The sequence below is a fragment of the Mastigoproctus giganteus genome, chromosome 14 (genome assembly GCF_048544385.1).
Source record: "Mastigoproctus giganteus isolate SK-2022 chromosome 14, ASM4854438v1, whole genome shotgun sequence".
Taxonomy (NCBI): domain Eukaryota; kingdom Metazoa; phylum Arthropoda; class Arachnida; order Uropygi; family Thelyphonidae; genus Mastigoproctus; species Mastigoproctus giganteus.
Window position 1 is genome coordinate 70,774,527 of NC_143588.1, and position 23,224 is coordinate 70,797,750.

The 23,224-nt window shown below is 38.5% G+C and overlaps 1 protein-coding gene and 1 non-coding gene across 2 annotated transcripts in view; both read left to right on the forward strand.

Annotated features, from left to right (window-relative positions):
* Positions 1-581: 581 nt before the first annotated feature.
* LOC150075220 (uncharacterized) overlaps positions 582-23,224 on the forward strand; it is a 27,344-nt gene continuing 4,701 nt past the window's right edge. Inside the window, exons 1-3 of the mRNA XM_090388403.1 lie at positions 582-752; positions 17,626-17,666; positions 21,343-21,762. Coding sequence (XP_090244529.1) covers positions 671-752; positions 17,626-17,666; positions 21,343-21,762 — 543 coding nt within the window. The 5' untranslated portion in view covers positions 582-670. The remainder of the gene's footprint in view (positions 753-17,625; positions 17,667-21,342; positions 21,763-23,224) is intronic.
* Positions 22,855-22,961, forward strand: LOC150075221 (U6 spliceosomal RNA). Its single transcript, XR_016547938.1, has one exon. It is a non-coding gene; the product is annotated as a U6 spliceosomal RNA (small nuclear RNA).

Below are 23,224 nucleotides of genomic sequence, written 5' to 3' on the forward strand. Positions count from 1 at the left end.
GAAAGTACAGTAATTAAGTTTGCCTTGCAGTAATAGCAAACAATACATATTTACCACATATTATATATTACATGTATATATACTTATTACTTTGTATGGTTGATGGATTTTGTTTATTACGCATAATATAAGCCAAATTCCTTCAAACAGTTTAATTTGTTTTAATGTTTATTGAACTATTTCCTGTTAAATTGATTTCATGTGGTGCATAATGCATTTGCTTTAAGAGACTACCATGTTTCCATCAAAATATGCTTTTAGAAACCTCACTGGGAAGTGAACTACGCAAGAAAATTCTGGAAATGCATGTCTATAACAGCAATCTGACATTTGATCTGATGTAACGTAATGGCGTATAATAACAGTAAGTGCACGGAAAGTTATGCATACAATATTACATATCAGAAACTGCCAAAACTCTAAAAGACATATATTTACAATCGCTCATTTATTTACCATAAAATGGAAAGCTCCTCGATACTAAGCGTTCCCATTTTTCTGCGCACTTTCTGTTTCTTCTATCGATTGAATTCGGCCTTATCCATCCACAGCGCAGGACAGTTATCGATCCAGCAGAAACAGTGACAGCGACTTGCAACGAAAAACAATACGGTTAGTACAATCAGGAAGAGAGGTTTGTTCTCTTTAAGCAACCGTAAAATAAAAGACAATGGCAGCGTGGTTACAACTAGTTCGTGTCACCGTAATGTTTCTAATGGTCCTCACAACTACAGCCGGAGGTTTGCCCCGAGGTAAATATATTAAGTTAGATTATCTGTCTTGTTCTATTCTTTTATGTTTTGTATTAGATTGTGGAAATAGCGACAGTGTTGAGAAATAGCTTAACAGTCAATATAAAGCGAATGATGACAATAATAAAATAGTTTTTACGAAATAGGTTACTCTTCTTTCCCCTTTTACTAAGATGTAAGCAATTGCATTTCGTGCAAGGCTAATCATCATTATTCTTAAAGGAGTTTTATACAATCAGTGCTAAGCTGTATTCATGGAATCGAGCTACATCCATTGTTATATAGTAATGTTATTTTCTTAAGTTTGCATGATTTTGATACTTAAAAAAAATACTGTAACAAATCATGAAGAACAGCGAACCGGGCGGTCCAAGTTATTATTATTATTATTATTAGCGGCTTTAGAACATTTTCGTTGGTACTGCCCAAATGTAGAGTAATATGTGCCCCATGTGTGGGCTTGGCACACCCAGGGTCCTGAGCTGGATATCATCATTCTTCCTTTTTTTTTTTTTTTTTTGTGATTTCCTCCTACTTCTCTCTCTCTCTCTCTCTCTCTCTCTCTCTCTCTCTCTCTCTCTCTCTCTCTCTCTCTCTGTACTAATTTTTTTTTTTTTTTTTTTTGCTGGTGCAGCTTACGCCTCAGGCTTCCTTGCACAATAATAATAATAATAATAATATCTATACGATTTCATAAAATATTTGTAATTGGCGTAGCTGTAAACTTCTCTTACCAAAAGATGTGGCCGTCTAGGATAATAAACAGAAAATTTATGTTATTATTGTGGAGTTCAAAAAAGTTCTTCAAAAGAGCCTGATTCCATTACTCAGTTATGATCAGTGGAAGATTAGACCAGTACCTACAGGGCAGGGAGGGAGGGATCTGGAAAAAAAATTAAATAATGACGTCTGAACAATTGAAGTTTTTTTTTTTTATTATTAAAAAAGGTATAACTACACAGAATTGGTATTACGTTGCGAGGAACTGGGCTTTTTCTTCATCAGGCATCAGCCAAAAATAAAAAAAAATATATATATATATATATATATATCAGAGTATTCATACTATTCCTACAACGTAACTATCCAGTTCCTCTCTAAACTTAGTCAGACCTACTGCTTCTGTCATTCTGGGAGGCAACTTATTCGATTGTTCGACAACCCGCTGTCCATAACTAACCTAATAAGATCCAGTCCTGAAATTTTCTCAAATTTTATATTTGTGCCCTCTTGTTCTTGACTCGTCAACGAGGGAGAGCAGACTTTCCATATTCATTTTCGTCAACCGCTTCAGCGCCTTACACACCTCAGTTAAATCTTCCGTTAGATGTCTAGTTGTCGGCCCGCACCTTTTAAGCCGATTTGCACTCATCACTAATCTGGCCGTCCTTCTTTGAACCCTCTCTAGAAGTTTTTTTTTTTTTTTTTTTTTTTTTTTTTAGGTGTAGTCTCCAAAACTGAATCCCAAACATTTTAAATGGAGTCGAACCATCTTCTTGTATATAGGGATAACACTGCCCTGCTCCCTACTAGAAAAGGTTCTGTAAATCACAGACAGAACACCATATATATTCTTAGCTGCCTGTTTACAGGAGAGTAGGAATATACAGAATATGGTGTGGCTGAATCGCAACACCTAAGTCTTTTTCATCCTGAACCGAAATTTGAAAGGAAGTGGGTAGCATCATGTTTTATTTTATTATTATTATTATTATTTTATTTGCCTGTCGTTGTGTTTGCTTGTATTCTTTTGTTTAGATAATTGCTGGAACCGTAGAGCCAGCAGCTGTTCCAAGGCAGTTGTTGAGATAAAAACGATTACGTAGACCAGCAGTTCTGAAACTTTTTTTCTACTGCAGAACCCTTTTATAAATAAAATTTCAACGGAACCTTCATAAAAAGTCCCTTTAATACATTGGTTTCTAATTACTATTTTTAATTACTATGGTTCGTCAGAATTCAAAAAATTAAAATTAAATTTTTATACAAAAAATTCAGAAATATTAACAAAGTAATAAAGAAAAATTATAACGCGATTTTATATTTACATAGTTTAACTTTAAATTCAATATTCGATTACCTGCTTCCAGGTAAATTTAACTTATATTAATGGAATAAAAATGTTCTATAGCAAGTTAGTTAATTCACTGAGTGGACAGAAATCATGGGATATCTACCTAGTAACGCGTAGGCCCACCTTTCGCCCGGATAAGAGCAGTCATAAAGGCGAGGCACTGAGTTCACTAGTTCACGAAAGCGTTCCACAGGTATTTCCATCCATGCTTGCTGCACCGCTGTTCATAATTCCGTCTCATTCCACAGCATCCCAAAGATGCTCCACATGTTTCATGTCCAGTGAACGGGGAGTCCATTCCATGGTGGTAAAATCTGCGGAATGCTTTTTTCGAACCATGTTCTAGTCACCACGGCTCTGTGGGGCGATGCATTGTCCTGCTGGAAGAGTCCATTACCCTGTGGGTGCACGATGACCATGAAGGGATGCAGATGGTCTGCAAGGATGGACACGTAATCTGAACCATTCAGAGATGCATCTAAACGTACCAGAGGTCCCAACATGTGCCAGTTGAATACTCCCCAGACCATCACCGACTGCCCACCTGCCTGAACAGTTCCTTGTTGACATGGCGGGTTCATAGCTTTGTGCGGTTTCCTCCAGGCACGCACCCTCCGTGGGCTCGAAATAACTAGAAACGGGACTCATCGGACCAGGCGACTCGTCTCCAATCATCCAAGGTCCAGTGCCGATGTTCTTTTGCCCAATTTAGGCGTAGAGTCCTGTGTCGTGGTGTTAGCAATGGGACTTTGGTGGGTCGGCGGCTCCCATAGCCTATTGCGGCAGCTAATGATCGCCTGATGGTCTTGGTGGAGACCATCAGGCTTTTTTTTTTTTTTTTTGTGGAATCAGACACCCTAACACAAAATACATCGCTAGGAAAGTTACTCCATGAGAAATACTTTTTTTTTTTTTTGTTAGTTGTTGGCGCATCGGCTTCTGTGGCCATAATGCACCTCCCAAAGTTGTTTTTATTATTTATTTTATTTTTTTTTTTTTTTGCATTTTACTGTGATCCAAGTCCGAGGCGGGATTCGAACCCGCGACCTTTGGGTTGTCCAGGCAGGCACTTTACTCACCTGGCTAACCCGGTCGGCATGAGAAATACTCTTTGCATCATTTTCATTTATGAATTTCAGCATAATACGATTCAAGTTACATATTGGTGCAAATGAGTGCACCAAAAAAAATTGAAATAAGTTCAGAAATAATATTGTTATTTTTGAACTCAGTTCAAATGTACATTTACGAATTTCAACTTTTTCTAAACTTAGTAAATGCAAAACATGTATTTTGTTATTAAGTTGTCCCAAAATATGAATATGTGAAAATTTGTTAAGTGAAACCACACTAAATGCTACGTACGTGTAATTGCATCCACCGATATACAGTGGTGGACAAAAAAACTGCATCACCTTAAAAAGAGTAACATTTATAGTCAAACGTATAAGATATTATTTGATTACAGTCATTTTGTTTGTCGCAAAGCAAATTTATTGCATCAGATAACGCTTCTATTGCATCAGACAGTAATTGCAAGGTTGATTGCATCAACCGTTTCTATGAATACGGCGTTAGAAGGGTATACACGCTCATTAGTATCCTCTTTTGCGAAGGTGTAAGAATGGCCCATATGTTCAGTTGACACTAAGAAAAAAAAGTGTAGCTGTTGCTCTGTCCCAGAAAGGCATTTCTACGCATGATATCGCTGATAAAATAGGCTGCCACCAGTCAACAGTATCCCGGGTGCTGAAATTAAAGCGTGAAACCGGTGAAGTGAAGAGAAAACCTGGATCATGCCGTAAGAGAGTGACTACGCCTTCCCAAGATCGATATTTGAAACGGCTACGCCTTCGTAATCGCCATGCTAGTGCTCCTGATCTATTTGAGATGGCCTCTGGTGTTGAAACAAATGCACGAATTATCCAAAGACGGCTTTCGCAATGTGGTCTACATGCCTATCGGCCCAAGAAGAAGCCTTTGTTGCCCCAACAAATGAGGAAGAAGCGACTTGCTTGGGCTAAAACGCTGTTTCACGGACAAAAGCAATGGTACATCGTCATCTTTTCTGACGAATCGAAATTCAACCTGCATGTGGACATGTGTTGTGTCTTACGCAAGGCGGCCCCTAAACGTTATTTTATATCCGCTATGGTTCTCTGTGATGATATACAATACTCTATACAATGGCCAGATATGTGTGTGTGTGTGTGTGTGTGTGTGTGTGTGTGTGTGTGTGTGTGTGTGTGTGTGTGTGTGTGTGTGTGTGTGTGTGTGTGTGTGTCTACCAGGAAACAGCGATCACCAGGAAGGCTGCTTCCCAGTACCCGTCCACGCCACGAGGAGGCGGGCCCAACTATACACGAACTAAACTAAATGTAATATTTCAAGCACCCATAGGAATAAGCGCAAGTCATATGGGTGCGGCAGTCTCCTATAATCACGTACGGTGGTGATTACCACAAAGAATCCCGCATCCACTGCAGAAAGTGCAATAGCAATGGATGCCAGCAGTTCCCGTACCCAGGAAGCCCAAATCTGGGTACAAGCAGTTTAAAATCCCGTCTCTAATAAACTGGAGACCCGCGAAGACTAGCAAAAAAATTAATGGACAAAATATTATTACGTTTCTAAAAATAAATAAATAAAATAAGGGAAAAAATAAATAATAATAAATAAAAAATAATAATAAATTAGATAAAATGTAAAAATAATAATAATTATTAAAAAAAATAGCTTTGTTGAGTATAGAAGTTAGCTCAGCAATCCACGTCGTCTGTTGAAAACCTGTGTGGCAAATTCCTGTAGAGCTGAAAAGACATTTTGATTTTCAATATCTTTCATTTCCAGGAGAGAAATTATGCACTGTACTAGATAATGTTTGTCTTAAATCTTGGTAAACTGGGCAGAAGAATAAGACATGACTCCAGTCTTCAGAGGCGCCGCAGAAACAGGTATCTGTCGTAGATAGATTGAATTGAAGAAGACGAGCATTCAAAGAACCGTGACCAGTTAGAATGTATGAAGTAACAAGGCTTGGGTAGAACCAAAACTGATTACTTTTTAAGGCAGTGAATTGAACACCAGGTATAAAACATCTGGTCACTGCTCCTTTGGTCGAGGAATTCCATCTCACTTGCCATCTTTTATGAAGCTCAGTCCAACATTTCGCTTTTTCATTCTTAGGATCGGCAGTGGGATCACAGGTCAAATCGGAAAAAGTTTAGAGGATATCCATTACGATATCCTCTTAACTTTAACTACACTGCACTTGGAGGAGTGCCTGAAACCCGTTATTAGGATCACCACACAGACATCTATTTAGATTTAATGATGAGGTTGTTATCTTGTCTCACAAGGCTTAAAACATACTTACACCAATGATTTCCCTCGTTTTTCTCCCTTAAGGTGCAGTCATACCTCAGAAATGCTGGCATTAGAGTGTTGGACTGGCCCTTCAACAGTTCAGATTTGAACCCTATTGAAAATTGCTGGTACATAATGTCATCTGAAATTGCTCAGAAAAAAACAACAAATAAGATTCAAATAGATATTTATTTAAAGTATACCCAGTATAAAATAAAATAAAATAAAATATTTCAGTAGCTTTCGGAACTCGTGTCCCTTCGTCAACTGACAAATTTGAATACATTACAAGCAAAGTGTGGCACGTTACTCATTCGTCATTGTTGTAGCACGGACGTGTGCTGCCTTGCGCCAGTGATCATCCATCAATAAAACGGTTGTCTCCAGGATTGGATGTATACGCATGCCTTTCTGGCGATTTAATGCCTTAGGGTTGTTCATTATGTTTAGTGACTCTAGCCATAGGCGGTGGCGAAAGTGTCGCGCGTGGTCCACTATCTCAAAGTCGCGCTTGGGGTCAAGATCGTGGTTGGTAGCCCAAAAATGTTCTGCAAGCGCGGACTGGTCAGTTTCGGCAAGCCGGATTGCTCTGTCGTGTTCCGTGAGGCGATCCTGGAGACGTCTCGATGTCTCACCTACGTAGCAACTGTTACAGGCCCTACAGGTGATACGGTACACTACATTGCTGCGTAAGACAGGTGTGACAGGGGTCTTCACACTGGAGACAAGTGAACGTAGGTTCCTACCTGGTAATTGTACACATTTGATGTTGTAACTTCTCAGGATCTTCGAGATACGACCTGACACTCCTGGATAGTACGGAATGTAGGCGGATGATATGCCGACTTGCTTCGGAGGTCTTGGGTTGGAAGTAAGTTCTTGTGCCTGTAACAAGCATCTGTTTAGTACATGGGATGGATAACCGCATCTGGTTAGGTCCGCCTTCACACGGGAGATCTCGTTACGTCTAATTGTGTCGGTGCTGGAATGGCTCCAGGCCCTGGAGAACAGGGTGCGGGCAGTGCTATTGAGATGGCTTGGAGCGTGGCCGGACCCGTAGTTGGTGAATTGACCGCACCACATGGGTTTGCGGTATACTGAGGTCTCTAGATGTGGGCCTACGCGATGCACTAGCACGTCCAGAAACGGGAGCGAACCGTCCACCTCTGATTCTACGGTAAACTTGATGAAATTGGATAGAGAGTTGAGGTATTCTAGTAGTACGGTTTCAGAACCACGTAGTATTATGGTAAAAATATCGTCGACATATCTACACCACGTTGTAATAGGTGTAGGTGGGTTCTGGTGTATCTGCTTCTCCAGATCTTCCATGGCGATGTTAGCTACTACGGAACTGACAGGGGCACCCATAGCAGTGCCATGTACTTGTTTGTAGAGTGAGTCTTCAAAGGTGAAGATGCTGCTAGAGAGGCATAGGTTGAGGGCGGTACAGATGTCATCAGTGGATAGTGACGTCCTGGATTGGAGGCTTAAGTCGCTCTCAAGGAGCCTTCTGGCGCAGTGCACGGCCTGTTGGACGGGAATCGAGGTGAATAAAGAAACCACGTCAAATGATGCCATGACAGAGTTATCAGGGATTGAAATGTCCTTAATGGTGTTAATGAATTCACTGCTGTTTTTAACGGTGTGAGATGTATTACCTATAAGAGGCGAGAGGAGGCTCGCGATGTGTTTGGACAGTTCATACGTTGGGGCACTGCAGCAAGACACTATAGGTCTGAGAGGAATACCCGGTTTATGGATCTTTGGTAATCCGTAGAATTGCGGTAGTTAGCAGCCAGTAGCACGCAGAAGATGGTGAGTCGCGGTCGGAATCTTCTTATCTTTAAGCCATGCGTGGACTTGTCCACGCATGGCTTAAAGGGTAATAAAAGAAGTTTAAAATGGGTAAACAGATTTTCAAATCAAATTTGATAGGTAGGAATGTAGAAAAAGGCTCTGAAGCAGCTTTATTTATTTATTTTTTTTACTTCATTAGTATTTTGACTGAACTGGCCCTGATCCTAGCGCTGCCGGCTTGGTAGCGCTAGGATCAGGAAATAACTGCTAGGGAATAACGAACAAATTGCTCATTGTTGTTACTAATAATTATCATAGATTACTCCAACAAAAACGTTGCCCCTACAATAATGCGCAGTTTACAAGTGTTCATTATTTGTTGAATACAAATTGTTTTTATAGAAAGTGTCTACAAAATATGAAACAGATTCCGGAAAATATAGTCCCAAAATGAAACAGAAGAATGCTATCAATGAAAAGAAGCAAAGGAATGTTTAACTGGATTGCTTGCGAGCAAACTTTGAGGCAATCAAATCCAATCACAACCATTGGTGGAAGGCTAATCGGAACTTCTCCTGTGCAATTTCATGACGTCTCCATTTGTGTTTCTGTGTGTAACGCGGTCCCGTAGCAAAGTGCATGACGGGCCCACCTTGTCTTTGTATATTATAAAGGCATATCAGGCTTAATGTCTAAGTTTGCAGATTATAGAAAGTTTGGGTGATTAATGACAGTAGTCAGGAGATGCTACAGCAACAATATCTGATAAAATTAGGCAGATTAGCTGAGAAGTGGCAATTGAAGTTTAACATTGAAAAATGCAAGGTACTACATATGGGTAATGGTAATCCCAGAGTAACGTACCAACTGTCTGGTATCATACTCAAGGTTATAGAGAACAGAAAAGATCTAGGAATAATTTGGCAGTCAGACAGGAAGTTCTTTGAACAGATGTAGACAGACTGCTAGGACAGCTCGTGGGGTTTTGTCGATGATATACAGGAATTTTTCTAGCAGGGATATTTTTATAGCAGGTATTATTCTTCTGTATGACGCAATGGCCATACTTGAATGCTGCTTACAGTTCAAGAAGCGTAATTTTAGGAAAGATGTCGATCTGTTACAGAGAAGAGCAATGAGATTAGTGAGCGGAGCAAAAGAGGGTGCTCCTACCATGAAAGATTTCAGTTCAGCAAATCGCAGCGCCTGGAGACTAGGCACCTGCGAGGAGATCTGATTGAAATGTTTAAGGCTTTGAATGGATTGAATAAGCTGAATGTTGATGGAATCCTTCCGCTTACTCAGACGATCCTCATAAGGGGGAATAAATTTAAAGTGAGGAAGGATGGTTGCAGGATAGATGTGTGGAAATTTTGCTGTCAGCCAAAGGGTAGTTGATTGTTGGAACAAGCTTCCATCTGGTGTTGTGGAGGTGGATAATTTGAATAAATTTAAGAAAGAATTTGATAAATTGTTTTTTGGCTGATTTTGTATGAGCTTGATTCCTTGCATAATTTGCCACTACTGATATGTGTTTTCTGTGTGCCCACATGTAGGCGCGAGGATTAAAGAGTAGCAAGTCAATTATACAGTATAATAAATGGATGATATAAAATAAAAACATTATTTTAAATTTTTATATTTTTTTTGCCGAATATTAAAATGAATTTAATACTAAGGTCTCAGGTGGGCTCCTGGACGCGTTATGGAACCTAATCCCACCTTCTTGTCGGACCTGGGCAATCGGTTCTAGAGGATTCTGATGAGAATATATATATATATTTGGCTGGTCGGAGAAAATTCCTAATTAGTGAAAATTACATTCTCTGCATAACTTTAGTGTTGTGCAGAGAAACAAAATTTATACCTACCTATATCTACAGATTCAAAAATAAATCGATAGATATGTAATATAAAATGCACCAGTTTGTTTATATCAAATTTTAATTATTACTTATTTATTGTACTAATCACAAAAATACAGTTAGTAATACAACAAAATTATAATTAATGTGATGAATGTGGTTGGAAAGTGCGACTAAGTTTCGTAATATCGGGTTTTAAAGTACTAGTTCCAATTCTTAAACAGTCATGTAAATGCGAGTCAGTTAGACGTGATCGTATTTTTAATTTTACATATTTCATTTTTGAAAAGGTCTGCTCACATATACATGTACTTCCAAAAATTGATGTAACCTTTCTTGCAAAAATTGATTTTTGGATAATCTGACTCTGAGTGTTGAACAAAATTTTCAGTGGAAAAATTACAACTAGGTATATTTTTAGATAAATTATCGCAACATGGAAAATGTGAAAAATTATTCCGAACTAGTTGACTTTTAAATAACTCCAGTTTTGTTTGAAATGCGTTGACATTATAATACAATTCATTGACAAGTTTGTCCCGTCCTTGTAGTTCCATATTAAGAAAATTCAGATGTTCACATATATCTGTTAAAAAGGCAAGATGTTCCACAACCATTTGGGATCTGACAGTTCCAGAACAGATTTCAATTTTTCGTTCATAAATAGATTTCGATCCTAAGTTCAAAATATTGCTTCAACACGTACCGCGACTCAGCCATCGTACTTCAGTGTAGTACAACAAACACCATATTCAGCCTAAATAGTTTGAAGAAAATTTTGATTTGCCAATGATTCAGACCAGTCTTGCGTATAAAATTTACTGTTGATATTACAGTTGACATGACAAAGACTGCTGATGAATTATACAATGAAATTGTATTGGTTTTTTAATATTTTTACTCAAGATATTTTTGAAGCTGATCCATGAAACATCAGGATTGGTGTGCAGGGTGGCAAGGGATTGGGAAATTCCTAATTACTGTTTTTAACGCCTATTGCTATTTAGTGACAGTGTCAAGATTAACGGATTATTTTAACGATTTTTCAAAGAATAGCTTTGAGCGGAAATAACAGAATTAATATCTGACAAGACTAAGCTGACGACACAGAGGTGTCAACACTATTAATCAACCGACAAATGTTAAAATAATCCGTAAAATGTATTTTTTTTTTCATAAATTTAATTGTGATCTAATATAAACATTAATGTTTACGATCTAATTGAAATATCCGCGGGCCGTAGTTTGGGAACCCCTGATTTAGATGATGCAAAGAACTTTGGAGACATTTTCAAATGAAGCTTTGTGAACTGGTTTTACATCTTGCGCACTTTAGGGATACGACACCGAAGCCTCTTTAATATGTGAGACTGTTAACATCGTGGCTCAGCTCCATTGCTTGAATTATCTTTCCTCTAATTCAAAAGGCCCAAATAATTCCATGTTCGGGAAAAGAACAGAAAAATAGAGCAATTCGTGCGAAGTTAATTTTGAGATGGAATGTAATCTGGGTTAGACTGGCTCTTGGAAACCTCGGCCCCTTTTAGGGTTTTAAGGCCACTGGCATACTCACTTGCAGATACAAAGTTGCTTTTTTTTTAAACTCTTTTCTCGCAGAAGCCAATTATTTCCAAATCTTTTTGAAGGCAGTGTTCACTCCTTAATAATTTTTAGAGTAATTTATATTCATATAAATGTATTTTCATAAGCCGATTTTATGCTATGTGGGCTGAAAAACTCGGAATAACTCACCGGAGGGAAATTACTTCCTCCGCATAAGTTCGGCTAACTACAGCCTCGATTGAAGAAGACTTTACAAATTCCTGCAGTCGTCCACAGTAATGGAACCTACACCTCTCCTAACAAGTGACAAACAGCAAAGCCACTGTACTATCACGGAGGACCACTCACATCTGTAGTTAGCTCGATGTACAAGCCTCTATATCCATTTGCAAGTAAAGCCGCCTTGATGGTATCTAATTAAATTTCTTTTCCATCAGCCCTTCACTTTTTCAGTGGTTCGCCACTCCGTTGATGTACTATCGAAGCTGAATTAAAAACATAGCGGATCCTTCGACCATTTTTCTTTTTAGCCCATGAAAATTTTTTCCACATAATTGCTTAAAGTGTTCTGCAAACTTTACTGTACTTCCGTCACGTAGTACTTGCCCTAGATTTTACTGGTGCAGTCTTTGCAACCCAGCACTCTACACATTCTGCTTGGCTTCGTTCCAGCTCACGATGATGTTCCCTTTTGTCCCTTTTTTTTGTGTGTTTTAAGGCTTCTGCGTATCATTGTTCACAAAACTTGACGATGTAAGTAATGGCAATAGAAGGCGAAACCTCGAGTTTCTTTTTGATGAAGGATAGATCGTCGTGCTGGTTTCAAAGATAAATTTCAAGCGTCGTATACTTGATGGCCATAAAAAATGTCTAGTGGATGTTTTTCCACATATCTGAGTGTGTGTTACTTCATAGGAAGTGCACGTCCAAATATTAATATCCTGCATTGTTGGTCACGTGGCCTATAATTTAACATCATCCACCTTGCCTTGTTGAGGGGAGCATTCTTCTCAACACCACAGTTTTTATGATTGCTAGTGTTCATATAGTACATCGTGCGAGCATGTTTTCTTCTTTGGCATTTGATCAAACTTCTTTTAAAACTTTATAATGCAATTCTTTTTTCACGTTATCGTGGTAATAAAAGTAAATGTCATTAAATTTTAAAATGTAATTTTAATAAAATTTTTTAAGAATACTAATTGCAGCATCTTTTTCAACACTTCAAAAACTGTCGGCGAAGCGTTTTTATAATGTTTGGGTTTTTATGTTTAATGCGAAAGGGTTAAGCGTGCCTGTGGAGAATATTTCATTCGCCGAATTTCTATTTGCGTTTTCAACAGTAATAAACTTTATGGTGCAACTTAATTTCTTATTATTGTTACCATGCAAAGAGTTGCAAAACAAACAAAATTAAAAACATAATAAAGTAAACTAAAAAGATTAGGAAAAATTTGCCTGAGACTGAACTGGTACGTACTTTCAGTGTGAGATAGTTCCAAATCTTGGGACCATGTCAGTTCTTTCAGAGGCAAGCTTTATGTAGTGGAGGATTTATTCGGATCGGAAATAAATCAAGGGCTGCCTGCATTGAGCATTAGTTACAAATTCTTGCGCGTGACTGCGCATCACCAGAAGGGATGTTGTTTCTCCAGGGCAGAAGTTGATTAATATTGACTCGCAGTTATATTTCGAAAGGCCAGGAAATTTTCTTCGCTCTGTGAAAGTGAAAGGCTAACTTTGGATGAGATAGAATGAAATGCAGCAGCAATGAGTGAGCGGCAGGTTCAATTACTGATTAGGACTTAACTTTAGCTTGATGTTATTCAAGGACTCGTTAATTTATTAGGACTACATTTCCACTAACTTCATGGAAGCGTGAGCAGGATAACTAGCATAGAGGGAAGAGGTAGAATGATCAGTGTCAGAACCTAAATTCAGGTACAGTAATAAAAAAACAAAATAACATTAAGAAATGTATGAAAAATAATATTTTTCTTCTTGAAGAGAATGCCTGTATTACCCCCAAGATAAGAAGAGAAAGGTGTGATTGGGAAAGGATGCAAAATCAGTTAGAACGTTAGGCCGTATGCTTGGCAAAGCAGACTGGTTCTAAGACAGTCGTGAGCAATTCTCAACTGGCATGATTCCCAAAAATGGGTGTGTCCGTTTATCCGAGTAGCCATTTTAAATATTATTCATTTATTAAATTACGCAATGACCGTGTATCAGCAAATAAAATATCATTTAGGGCACACTTCACTCTTGGAGATTAAGGCGGTAGATTGGGGAGTCTTAAATGTGCAATCTGCTGTTATTTAGGAATGTTTCTGAATAACAGCTCTAGTCTAGGCCCGAAATAATCTTCATTACTTGGGCAAGACTCGGTATTACCGCCCCTCGATCCTTAAAAAGAAACCAGAAAATATAGTTTAAAGTTTCCTTCTCTAAGTTTCCCCTAAAACACGTTCGTCTGTGGCTTCTGCTAATATCGCATATTCCTCGGATAATTTTTTCAACGCTTCTAAAACCCTAAAAGGTACAAGACAGAGGCAAGTGCAGAAACTGTATTAAAATATTCCAAGCTCACACTTAGGAAAATGAAAATTGATAAATATCTTTTAAAAATTTCGGGATTTATCCTTTTATTCTTTATCATTTGATTCTTCCGGCATCCTTTACACAACCTAATGCTGATTTTATCGAAACTATTAGTGCATTTTTAGAAACTGGTTTTATGTACTTTAATAGAAAATGAATAATATTAAGAGATATATGAAAAAAAATATTCGCTTATTAGATTTTTGTGTTACTTGGAAATTGTTAGATAACTCACAAAATATCAATGTGATATATAACAATTTCATAATAGATATTGCTCAAAATATATAAGCACTGTGGGTAAAGCAAAAAATTTGCATTTGTTTAATTATGTCCGATATTTGGCTCATTATCTTTAATAATAATCCACATGAATAAATTAAGGAAGATATTACATAATCGTGGTGGTTGAGGTAGGGAGGGATACTTCCTCTTTTAATTCAGCTACCTGGAAATTATTTTTTGTCCAAAATCATCGTACATGCAGTTTAAAAGCATCCACCCACTTAGGCAGTGTTCACATTTCAAGCAATTTCAGATGAATTTTACATTGCGCGAGATCGAGGGGAAACCTCTGTATAACTTTAAATTAAATCCTTTGACACGAAGGTAGTGACTAGTTCGACTTGAAATATTCACACTTACTCCACAAAATTCTTTTACAGCTCAATATTTATGTTGATTTTTTAGGCTTAACTCTTCCACTTTTCTATTCCTTTCCCCGAATAGTAGTAGTAGTTTCTCAATGAGGAAACCTAACATGAACAGGATTATCGGGAGTTTCACATTCTCAAGATGAAATGTGGACTTCCATTTTCCTGTCATGGCTGAATTTGTATACAGACATTCTCGTAAAATGTAATGGGTTGTAAAGAATGCTGTTAAGCTTGCTTAAAAAAGCATTTTCCTGGCTTCTTTTTATGGGTGCTTTTATTGGTCGCTCAGTAAAGGGTGACATTTTAATTAATGGCATGCAGTGTTCCGGACGTGAAATGGACAACGAAAAATTGAAAAAGGAAAGCAAAATAATTAAGGAAAGGACACCTTATATGAGCAAGTGAATTTTGTTCCCAATAGAACAGCATGTTCACTAGAAAATATTTTACATTATTTTAAATGCACTATTGCATTTTGATTAAGGAGATCTGAAAAACTTAACGAATTTAGGGCAAAAGACCTTATTCCTACTAAGGTAGTGTTTAAATACTTTTTACTTCGTTTTCAGTGAGGCTGGAAATATATATATATATATATATATATATTTTTTTTTTTTTCTTTCTTTCATGCTTCTTTAAAAAACATACCATTGAAATCTCATTTGTAGTAGTCAACATTGCGGACACACTTGGATTAGTTATGACGAAACTATCCTGTATAACAAATAAATATTTTCTGCACTTTGGTCAACATCCCAGGGGCTCACATCTGGTGAGCATGTGCTTAGAACACCCAGGGTCCTGAGCTGGATATCATCATTCTTCTCTCTCTCTCTCAGGGTAACTGGGGAATTTTTCTTTGGCTGGTGCAGCATAAGTCTGGCTTCCTTGCACCATAGGGATAATAATAAGAGTCAGACCATAATGGCCGAACAGCAGAAAGGGTGCAAGGAGCAATTAACCATAGATGCCGCAGTTATGGAGCAAGCCTTCAAGAAGCACCGCAACCTATACACTGCCTACATCAATTACAGCAAGGCCTTGTACTCCGTACATCATAGCTGGCTAATAGATACCCTGAAGATCTACAGGGTCAATCCGATAGTGACAAACTTCCTAGGAGCAACAATGGCGAAATGGAGTACCACCATTAAGGTCGAGAACATCAGAACCAGGCCAGTCCCCATTAGAAGAGGAATCTTTCAGGGAGATGCTCTGAGCCCACTATGGATCTGTCTAGCACTCAACCCGCTATCCGCCATGCTCAACGGCAGCAAGTATGGATATAACCTCAAAGAAGGAAGAAAGAACCTGTATACCCTCACCCACCTGATGTACATGGATGATATCAAGCTCTACGCGGCAACCGAGAAGCAACTCCAGCAACTACTCCTGATCACCGAAGAATTCAGCAAGGCCACCAGGATGGAATTTGGTCTAGAAAGGAAATCGAGAAGTGCCTGACCGAAAAATATCATCAGAGACTCAGAAGCTTGCTGAAAGCAAAATTGAACGGAGGAAACACAGTTAAAGCCATAAACAGCTATGCAGCTCCAGTAATAACGTACACATTCGGAGTCATAGATTGGACTAACACCGAGCTAGAAGATATCATGCGAAAGACAAGGACAATGATGACCAAGAGTTGCCAACACCACCCGAAGTCAGCAGTGGAGAGAATAACAATACCTCGGAAAGAGGGAGGAAGGGGCCTGATAGACCTGACAGAAAACAGCGATAGTTAACCTGAAAGATTACTTCGAGAACAACACAGCACCACTCCACCAGGCCATAAGGAAGATAGATAAGTGGTATACCCCACTCAACCTAAGCGAGGAAACCCCTCGCGCCCGAACGGTACAAGAAACGAAGATAGAAAGGTGGGCAAAGAAGACACTCCATGACAGACACTACAATGACCATCAAGATCACATCGATAACACTGCTTCCAATGCATAGCTCACAAGCGGGACGCTCTTCCCCGAGACTAAAGGATTCATGCTGGCCATCCAAGACCAGGTAATCAACACCAGAAACTATAGAAAATACATCTCAAAGGAGTCCGGAATGTCAGATGACACATGTCGACGATGCCACCTAGCCTCAGAAACGATCCAACACATCACCGCGGGGTACAAGGTGATCACCCAGACTGAGTACACTCATAGACACGCCCAGGTAGCAAGGATAATACATCAGAAGCCATCGAGGAAATACCAGTTGGCCAAAGAAAGTGTACCATACTACAAGTACGAACCCCAGGCAGTACTAGAGACCCGAACCCACAAGCTGTACTGGGACCACGCCATAATAACGGATAAGACCATCCCGCACAACAGGACATAACCCTTGTGGACAAGATGGAAAAGGCTACCTACCTGATGACATAGCGGTGCCGAAACTAGCAATGTCCAGAAAACCCATGAGGGAAAAATTAGGAAGTACACAAACCTGAGACATGAGATGGAGATGTGGCATATGCAAGAAGTATCAACCATCCTAATCATCGTGTCAACAACCGGTATGGTACGCAAGACTCTGCATAGCAGCGTAGCAGCAGTAGGTCTCCCAGAGAACACCTACAAGGAACTCCAGAAAGTCGCAATCCTGAACACCTGTAGGATAGTCAGATTTCCTCGACCGACAGTAACACCAGACATTACAACCACCCTGCGTATTTGGTAGCAGTACCCGTCACGGAGTGGAACCCCCCCCCCAATCAGGGGGAAATAATTTAAGAGCAACAACAACAATAATAATAATAATTTGTGTAATTATAACCCCCCCTCCTGAAGTTGTAAGCTGTTCTGGAAAGCAATGCGTGAAACACATTGCATACAAATTTGTTACTGAAATGTGTACAGTAATTTTATTAAATAACTGTAGTTTATTTACTTAACTTATGAAACAAAATTCATAATATTGTGGATTTATTTTTTATATTTCAGGCTCTTATAGAGTGCCACCGGAAAATGCCGAAAATGAAGATGTAAGTGGTTTCGAACAACTCTCTTATTTATTTGTTAATGGAGATTATTAGCATGCCACAGTAAGTTAATGTAGCCATTTTCCAAAATTCTTCTAAATTATCGGATTCCTAAATAATATGTGAACTTGTATTATTTAGGAATTAGAAAATAAATTTTTCTAATTTTTACAAGCTGCACTGTAGATATTGAAATAATATTCCATAAATACATGCAAAAAAGGGGGGGGGGGGGGGAAACCTTGTTCGTTTTGAGATGGTTAAAGATGCTGCTTGGGCTGCCTTCGCTTTAACCTCAGTAACTTAAACCTTGCTTGAACGGTATTTTTACGAAACTGAACAGGCACCAGTTGCCTATATTATAGCGATAGTGCCTATGTTATAGGGCCTATGGTTAGCCTATGTTATAGGCCCTATAACATAGGCTAACCTTAAAACGAATAGTCCGAATGACAAGCCACACTCTTAGAGGAAGACTATTTAAAGGGACGAAAACGATTTCGCGCAGCTAGTATTTGAAACATGTTAAAGCTCTCCCAGTTGAAGTGTAGCGTTGTGAAAATCAACAAGAACAGATTCTCGTGAACTTTGAATATCTTGGTATTCTGTTCAATAAATGCTTTAACTGGATTTGAAAATGTTCCCATACAAGATTATAGTGCTACTGTCACAACTTGTGGTATTTTTTTTTTTTTGGCCACATCTGAGTGCAGATTTCAACCCATGTGACTTTTTCTGTTGGGTTTCTTGAAAGAGTTGTTCCTACTGAACAACTACTCTACCTTCTGCTACACTCATGGATTTGAGAGCCATGAATGTTCAGTTGTGTCGCGAAATTTAGGAAGACATACTTGAAATATTTAGTATAGACCTGCGGCGAATAAGGCTATGAGGCGTTAGTATATTAGGTTTGTAACTGCGCGTATTCGTCAATCGGTTTGCTGAAAAAAATCCGAGTTTCAGGAAAAATCCATATATTTATGGGCTTATATCTATGAAAATAAGTCCATAAAAATTCTTCGCCTCATTGACGGGATTCGAACTCAAGTGTTTCCACCCGTTGTGGGAGCATCGCGATTATGACCAATGTGCTTCCGCGAGGTCGACGCAGAGCGTGTGTTATCGCGTCATTACAGACTTTGGTGAACGCCTTCAGCAACTTGTTTGTCAAAATGGTAAACATATTGAACATGTGGTAAGATAAGAATGTTTTCCAATGCTCACGAAAATTTAAAACATTTTGTAAATATTAATGACTAAATGAGTTTCTTAAGAAACATTTAAATGTGCCAGGATTTGGTGTGCCATCCTGTATGTCGCTCAAATATAATACCCATTAATGCTCACGGCGTGTTAGACGTAAATAAATTCCAAGTGCATTGTCTTGAGAAGCTCATGTTCACGGATCGAAGGAAATTCTTGTGGAAATTCCTTCAGCTCCGCCTCAGATAGACATCAAGTGAAACGGCCTTTAGAAATTCTTCCAGTTTTCTACAAGATTTGAACTCAGGCCTCTCCAAACGAATGAGAAACAAAGAAATACTATATTGTCACCGAAGTGCTAATTTCTTGGGATCATTATAATTAATTGCTTTGCCAATTTAATATCTTTTGTGGAGCGAGGTATTATATTTTTCCGTTTTAACATGCAGATATAGCCCGCATGTTTTAGACTATAATTTAGTGACTCTAAAGGCATGAATGTAGCTCTTTAGAGTTATATTAAATTAGTCTGAATAGTCTAAGAATATTTTGCCTTCGTGAGAGGATTATTACTATTAATATCGTATTATTATTAGTAGTGGCATGTGATGCAAGAAAGCAAGCTTATAAAGCATCAGCCAGGAAAAAAAAAAAAAAAAAAAAAACCTTCTCACATCATCTGTCCACCCCTTCCAATAATTTGTCTAGTTCTTCCTTGAATTTATTCAAACTATTCACTTCCAGTACAACAGATGGATGTTTGTTCCAACAATGAACAACCCTCTAGCCGAAGGCAAACCACATCTGTCCTGCAACATTTTGCCTCAGTTTGAATTTATGCTTCCTCACGTGTGTAGTCTAATCAAGAGGGAGAATGCCATCAGCATTGAGCATTCTCAATCCATTCAAAGCCTTAAACATCTCAATCAGATCATCGCGCAGGTGCCTAGTCTCCAGACGCCGCAATTTGCACAACTGAAGCCTTTCTTGGTAAAAGCACCAATCCTGTTGCCCTTCTCTGCACTTTCCAGCAGATCTATATCCTTCCTAAAATGAGGCCTTCGGAACTTTATTCTTGTTATTCGTTTAGGAGAGTCCGGGTTCTAATCCCATCAGAAACTAGACAAAGTTTTAAAGGCCTCTTCAATTGAGACTGTATCTAGCCAGTCTCTGGTAAAGGGAGTAGGATCTCCCTCATCTATTATTTCGGTTTTCAGTATGTGCAACATTCAAATTGGTCCCAGTACGCGCACGCACGTGCGTGTACATACATCATACACGATAGACCATATGAAAGAGCATATAAGAACTGACAGCACTACAAAAAGTAGTCGATGCGCCACATAATAACAACATCCAGATTCATTAGAATCTAGCTGTTGTTAGTACTGTACTGCAAAATATTTTAGTTTCCAGTACCAACAACATTGTTTATCCAGTTATATGGTTTTATAACGAATCTATAAAATTTAACACTCATTCGTCGTTTTGGTGGTTTCATAAATGCTATAATAAAAACATCCATCAGGTAGAGATTTTAAAGATCGTCCTAAACGCTATTATTAATTTAATACACTAATATGCAAAAGTTAAGGAAGTCAGCAAGGTTCAGAAGGGTTGATAACTTTCTGGAAAGCGGAGATATCCAGAGAATGGAACAGTGCCTGATCATTTTTTTTAAATAAAAAAGCTTTTAATGTAAAAGCAAGCAATTTTTATAAGTTGTGAAAAGGTATTTGTTGTTGACTAAACATTACTAAAATTATATTAAATTTTTAGACATTACTAAAATTAAATTAAAGGAAACATTTATACTGTGTTTAGTGATGAAAGTTAAGTTTATTTTCTGTACTGTCCTGAGAGGTCACAAAGCCCTTGCATCTAGTTTCTGGTGTCAATATGGAATCCTATCTTCAGGGTAACTTAAGAAGGTGATTAACTCCAAGTCCACTTGAGTGTAGCTGCCACACTTCATGCTATGAATTTATCCCATTTTTTAAGTTAGCCAAACAGTAGAACTCGATAGTGAATCTAGCAAATGTTGCTATTTGCATATGAATATTTAGTGATTTGATGATTGGTAAGGACTTTGGTAATCTCACAGGACATAGCAAACAAACTTCACTTTCATTTCATTTGAATGAACTTTTTATTATTCTTGAGTAATATCTTGTCCTGGTATACATGTTTTTCTTTTTTGATAACCAACCCGACCTTTTGTTTTTAGTTATGTTATTCTTTGCTGATGAGAACATTTTAAAAAAATGTATTTCAAGTCTAGATGTAATGGCGGTGGGTAGTTTTGATATTTTTTAATATAAAACAATATTTAGATATTCAACTAATTAGTTTATACTTTCTGTTTTAATTTATTGATTTATACTTTTTGTTTTAATGTATTGGTTTATACTTGCTGTTTAAATTTATTGATTTATACGTTCTGTTTTCTATTTTTCATGAATTTATAACTCCAAAGAAAGTCAATGAGCCATTGTCTGGATACCATATCCGTCCTCCACCATATCCTCCGGATGAAGATAAAGGCTACCCAAACCTGTTCATCCAGAAAACCTCCTTTCTTCTCTCAGAGGCCTTGAATATTCTGCAGAGAGTTCAGAATGTAAAAGAAAGAAGGTGGCTCGAAGATTTCATTCAGAGACTTGGTGGGCTAACTGAAGATTTGAAAAGAGAGAATAAATTACTATCTGTAACTTCTTCAGCAGCACCATCTGGTGGAATTACATTTGACTACAGTTTACCTTCATCACAAGAAAACTTTGATAATCAGAAGGAAAATTATCTGGTCCAACAACTTAGGGCAACTGCTAATCAAAGCAGAAGACCATCTTCGGAAAGAGAGTCAGCCGAAGCCAGTGGACTATCCTCTCATAATAATGTGAGTATTCTGTAATAAAATATTCAATAGATATTTGGTAATCAGATAATATTATATTAGTTTTTATGATATTAACGATTATATTGTGGTTATCACTAAACACGTAGAGGATTCTATCTCAAGCTACTTGTTTTGTTCATCTGTACTCTAATGATATTGCTAACTACACTGCTCGACAAAATTAACAGCACAAATAAAAAACGTGGTGTAACTCGTGCAGCTTGCGATGAAGCGGGACAAAATTAGGTACAGTTCTGTTCTCTAATGAGTCCCGTTTTACCCTACAAAACAGATTCTAGACATTATTTCATCTGGAGACACGAGGAATGCGGTACCATCCCTTCAACATCAGAGAAAGGGACACTTATAGTGGAGGCGACATTCTCACGTGGGGCGGAATAATGATCAATGGCCGAACCCTTTTTATGTTTCTGATAGGGGTACCGTAACTGCGCAGAGGTACCGAGAACAGATCCTGAGACCCTGTGTGCAACTTTTTAGGGGTGCGGTTGGCCCAGATTTTCTTTTCATGCATGACAACGCCACTACACCTCTAGCTGAAGTTGTGGAGAAATACCTTGAAACTGAAGATAACCAACGACTACCGTGGCCAGCACGATCACAAGACTTAAATCCTATCGAACATGTGTGGGACGCCCTTGAACGTCGCATTGCACGCCGACAGCGAACTCCACGGTCACTTGGTGAGCTAAGGTCTACGCTGGTGGAATAATGGGATTTGTTGCCAGGGAATCTTATAGACACCCTTACATCGAACATGGTTCTCCGCTGTCCGGCCTGTTTAGCCGTTGGAGGAGATCATACGACATACAGAGGTCATGTGACTATATTTTCGAGAATTGTATCGACTTCTGTAATGTGACCTTTCCGGTAATTCTTATACAACCCTTATAAAAGTCCCTTTAACCTGTCCGAAGTTTCTTCCCTTCTCCTCATTTCATCGTTATTCTATGTACACCACCACACCAAATTTTGCCCCCCTTCATCGCAAGCTGCACGAGTTACACCACGTTTTCTACGTGTTCTGTTAATTTTGTCGAGCAGTGTATATGCAAGGGATCACCCACACAGGTACTTGCTTCGGCAGTACATATACTAAAATTGGAACAATACAGAGAAGATTAGCATGGTCCTGTGCAAGGATGACATCCACACAGTGTCTCCTCAGAAAAATCATTTGATTGAAATATCATCACCTTAAAAAAATTCTCTTTATTTTGTCAAACTGAGATGTTTCTCAGTGCGGAGGATTCTTCACGAGCAGCACTTACATTCTTATTTTTTTATTTTATTTTATTTTTTTTTTTGATTTGGTAGTTGTTGGCGCATCGGCTTCTGTGGCCATATTGCACCTCCCAAGGTTTTTGCAGTACTTTGATCCAAGCCCGAGGCGGGAATCGAACCCGCGACCTTTGGGTTGCCGGGCAGGTACTTTACCCAC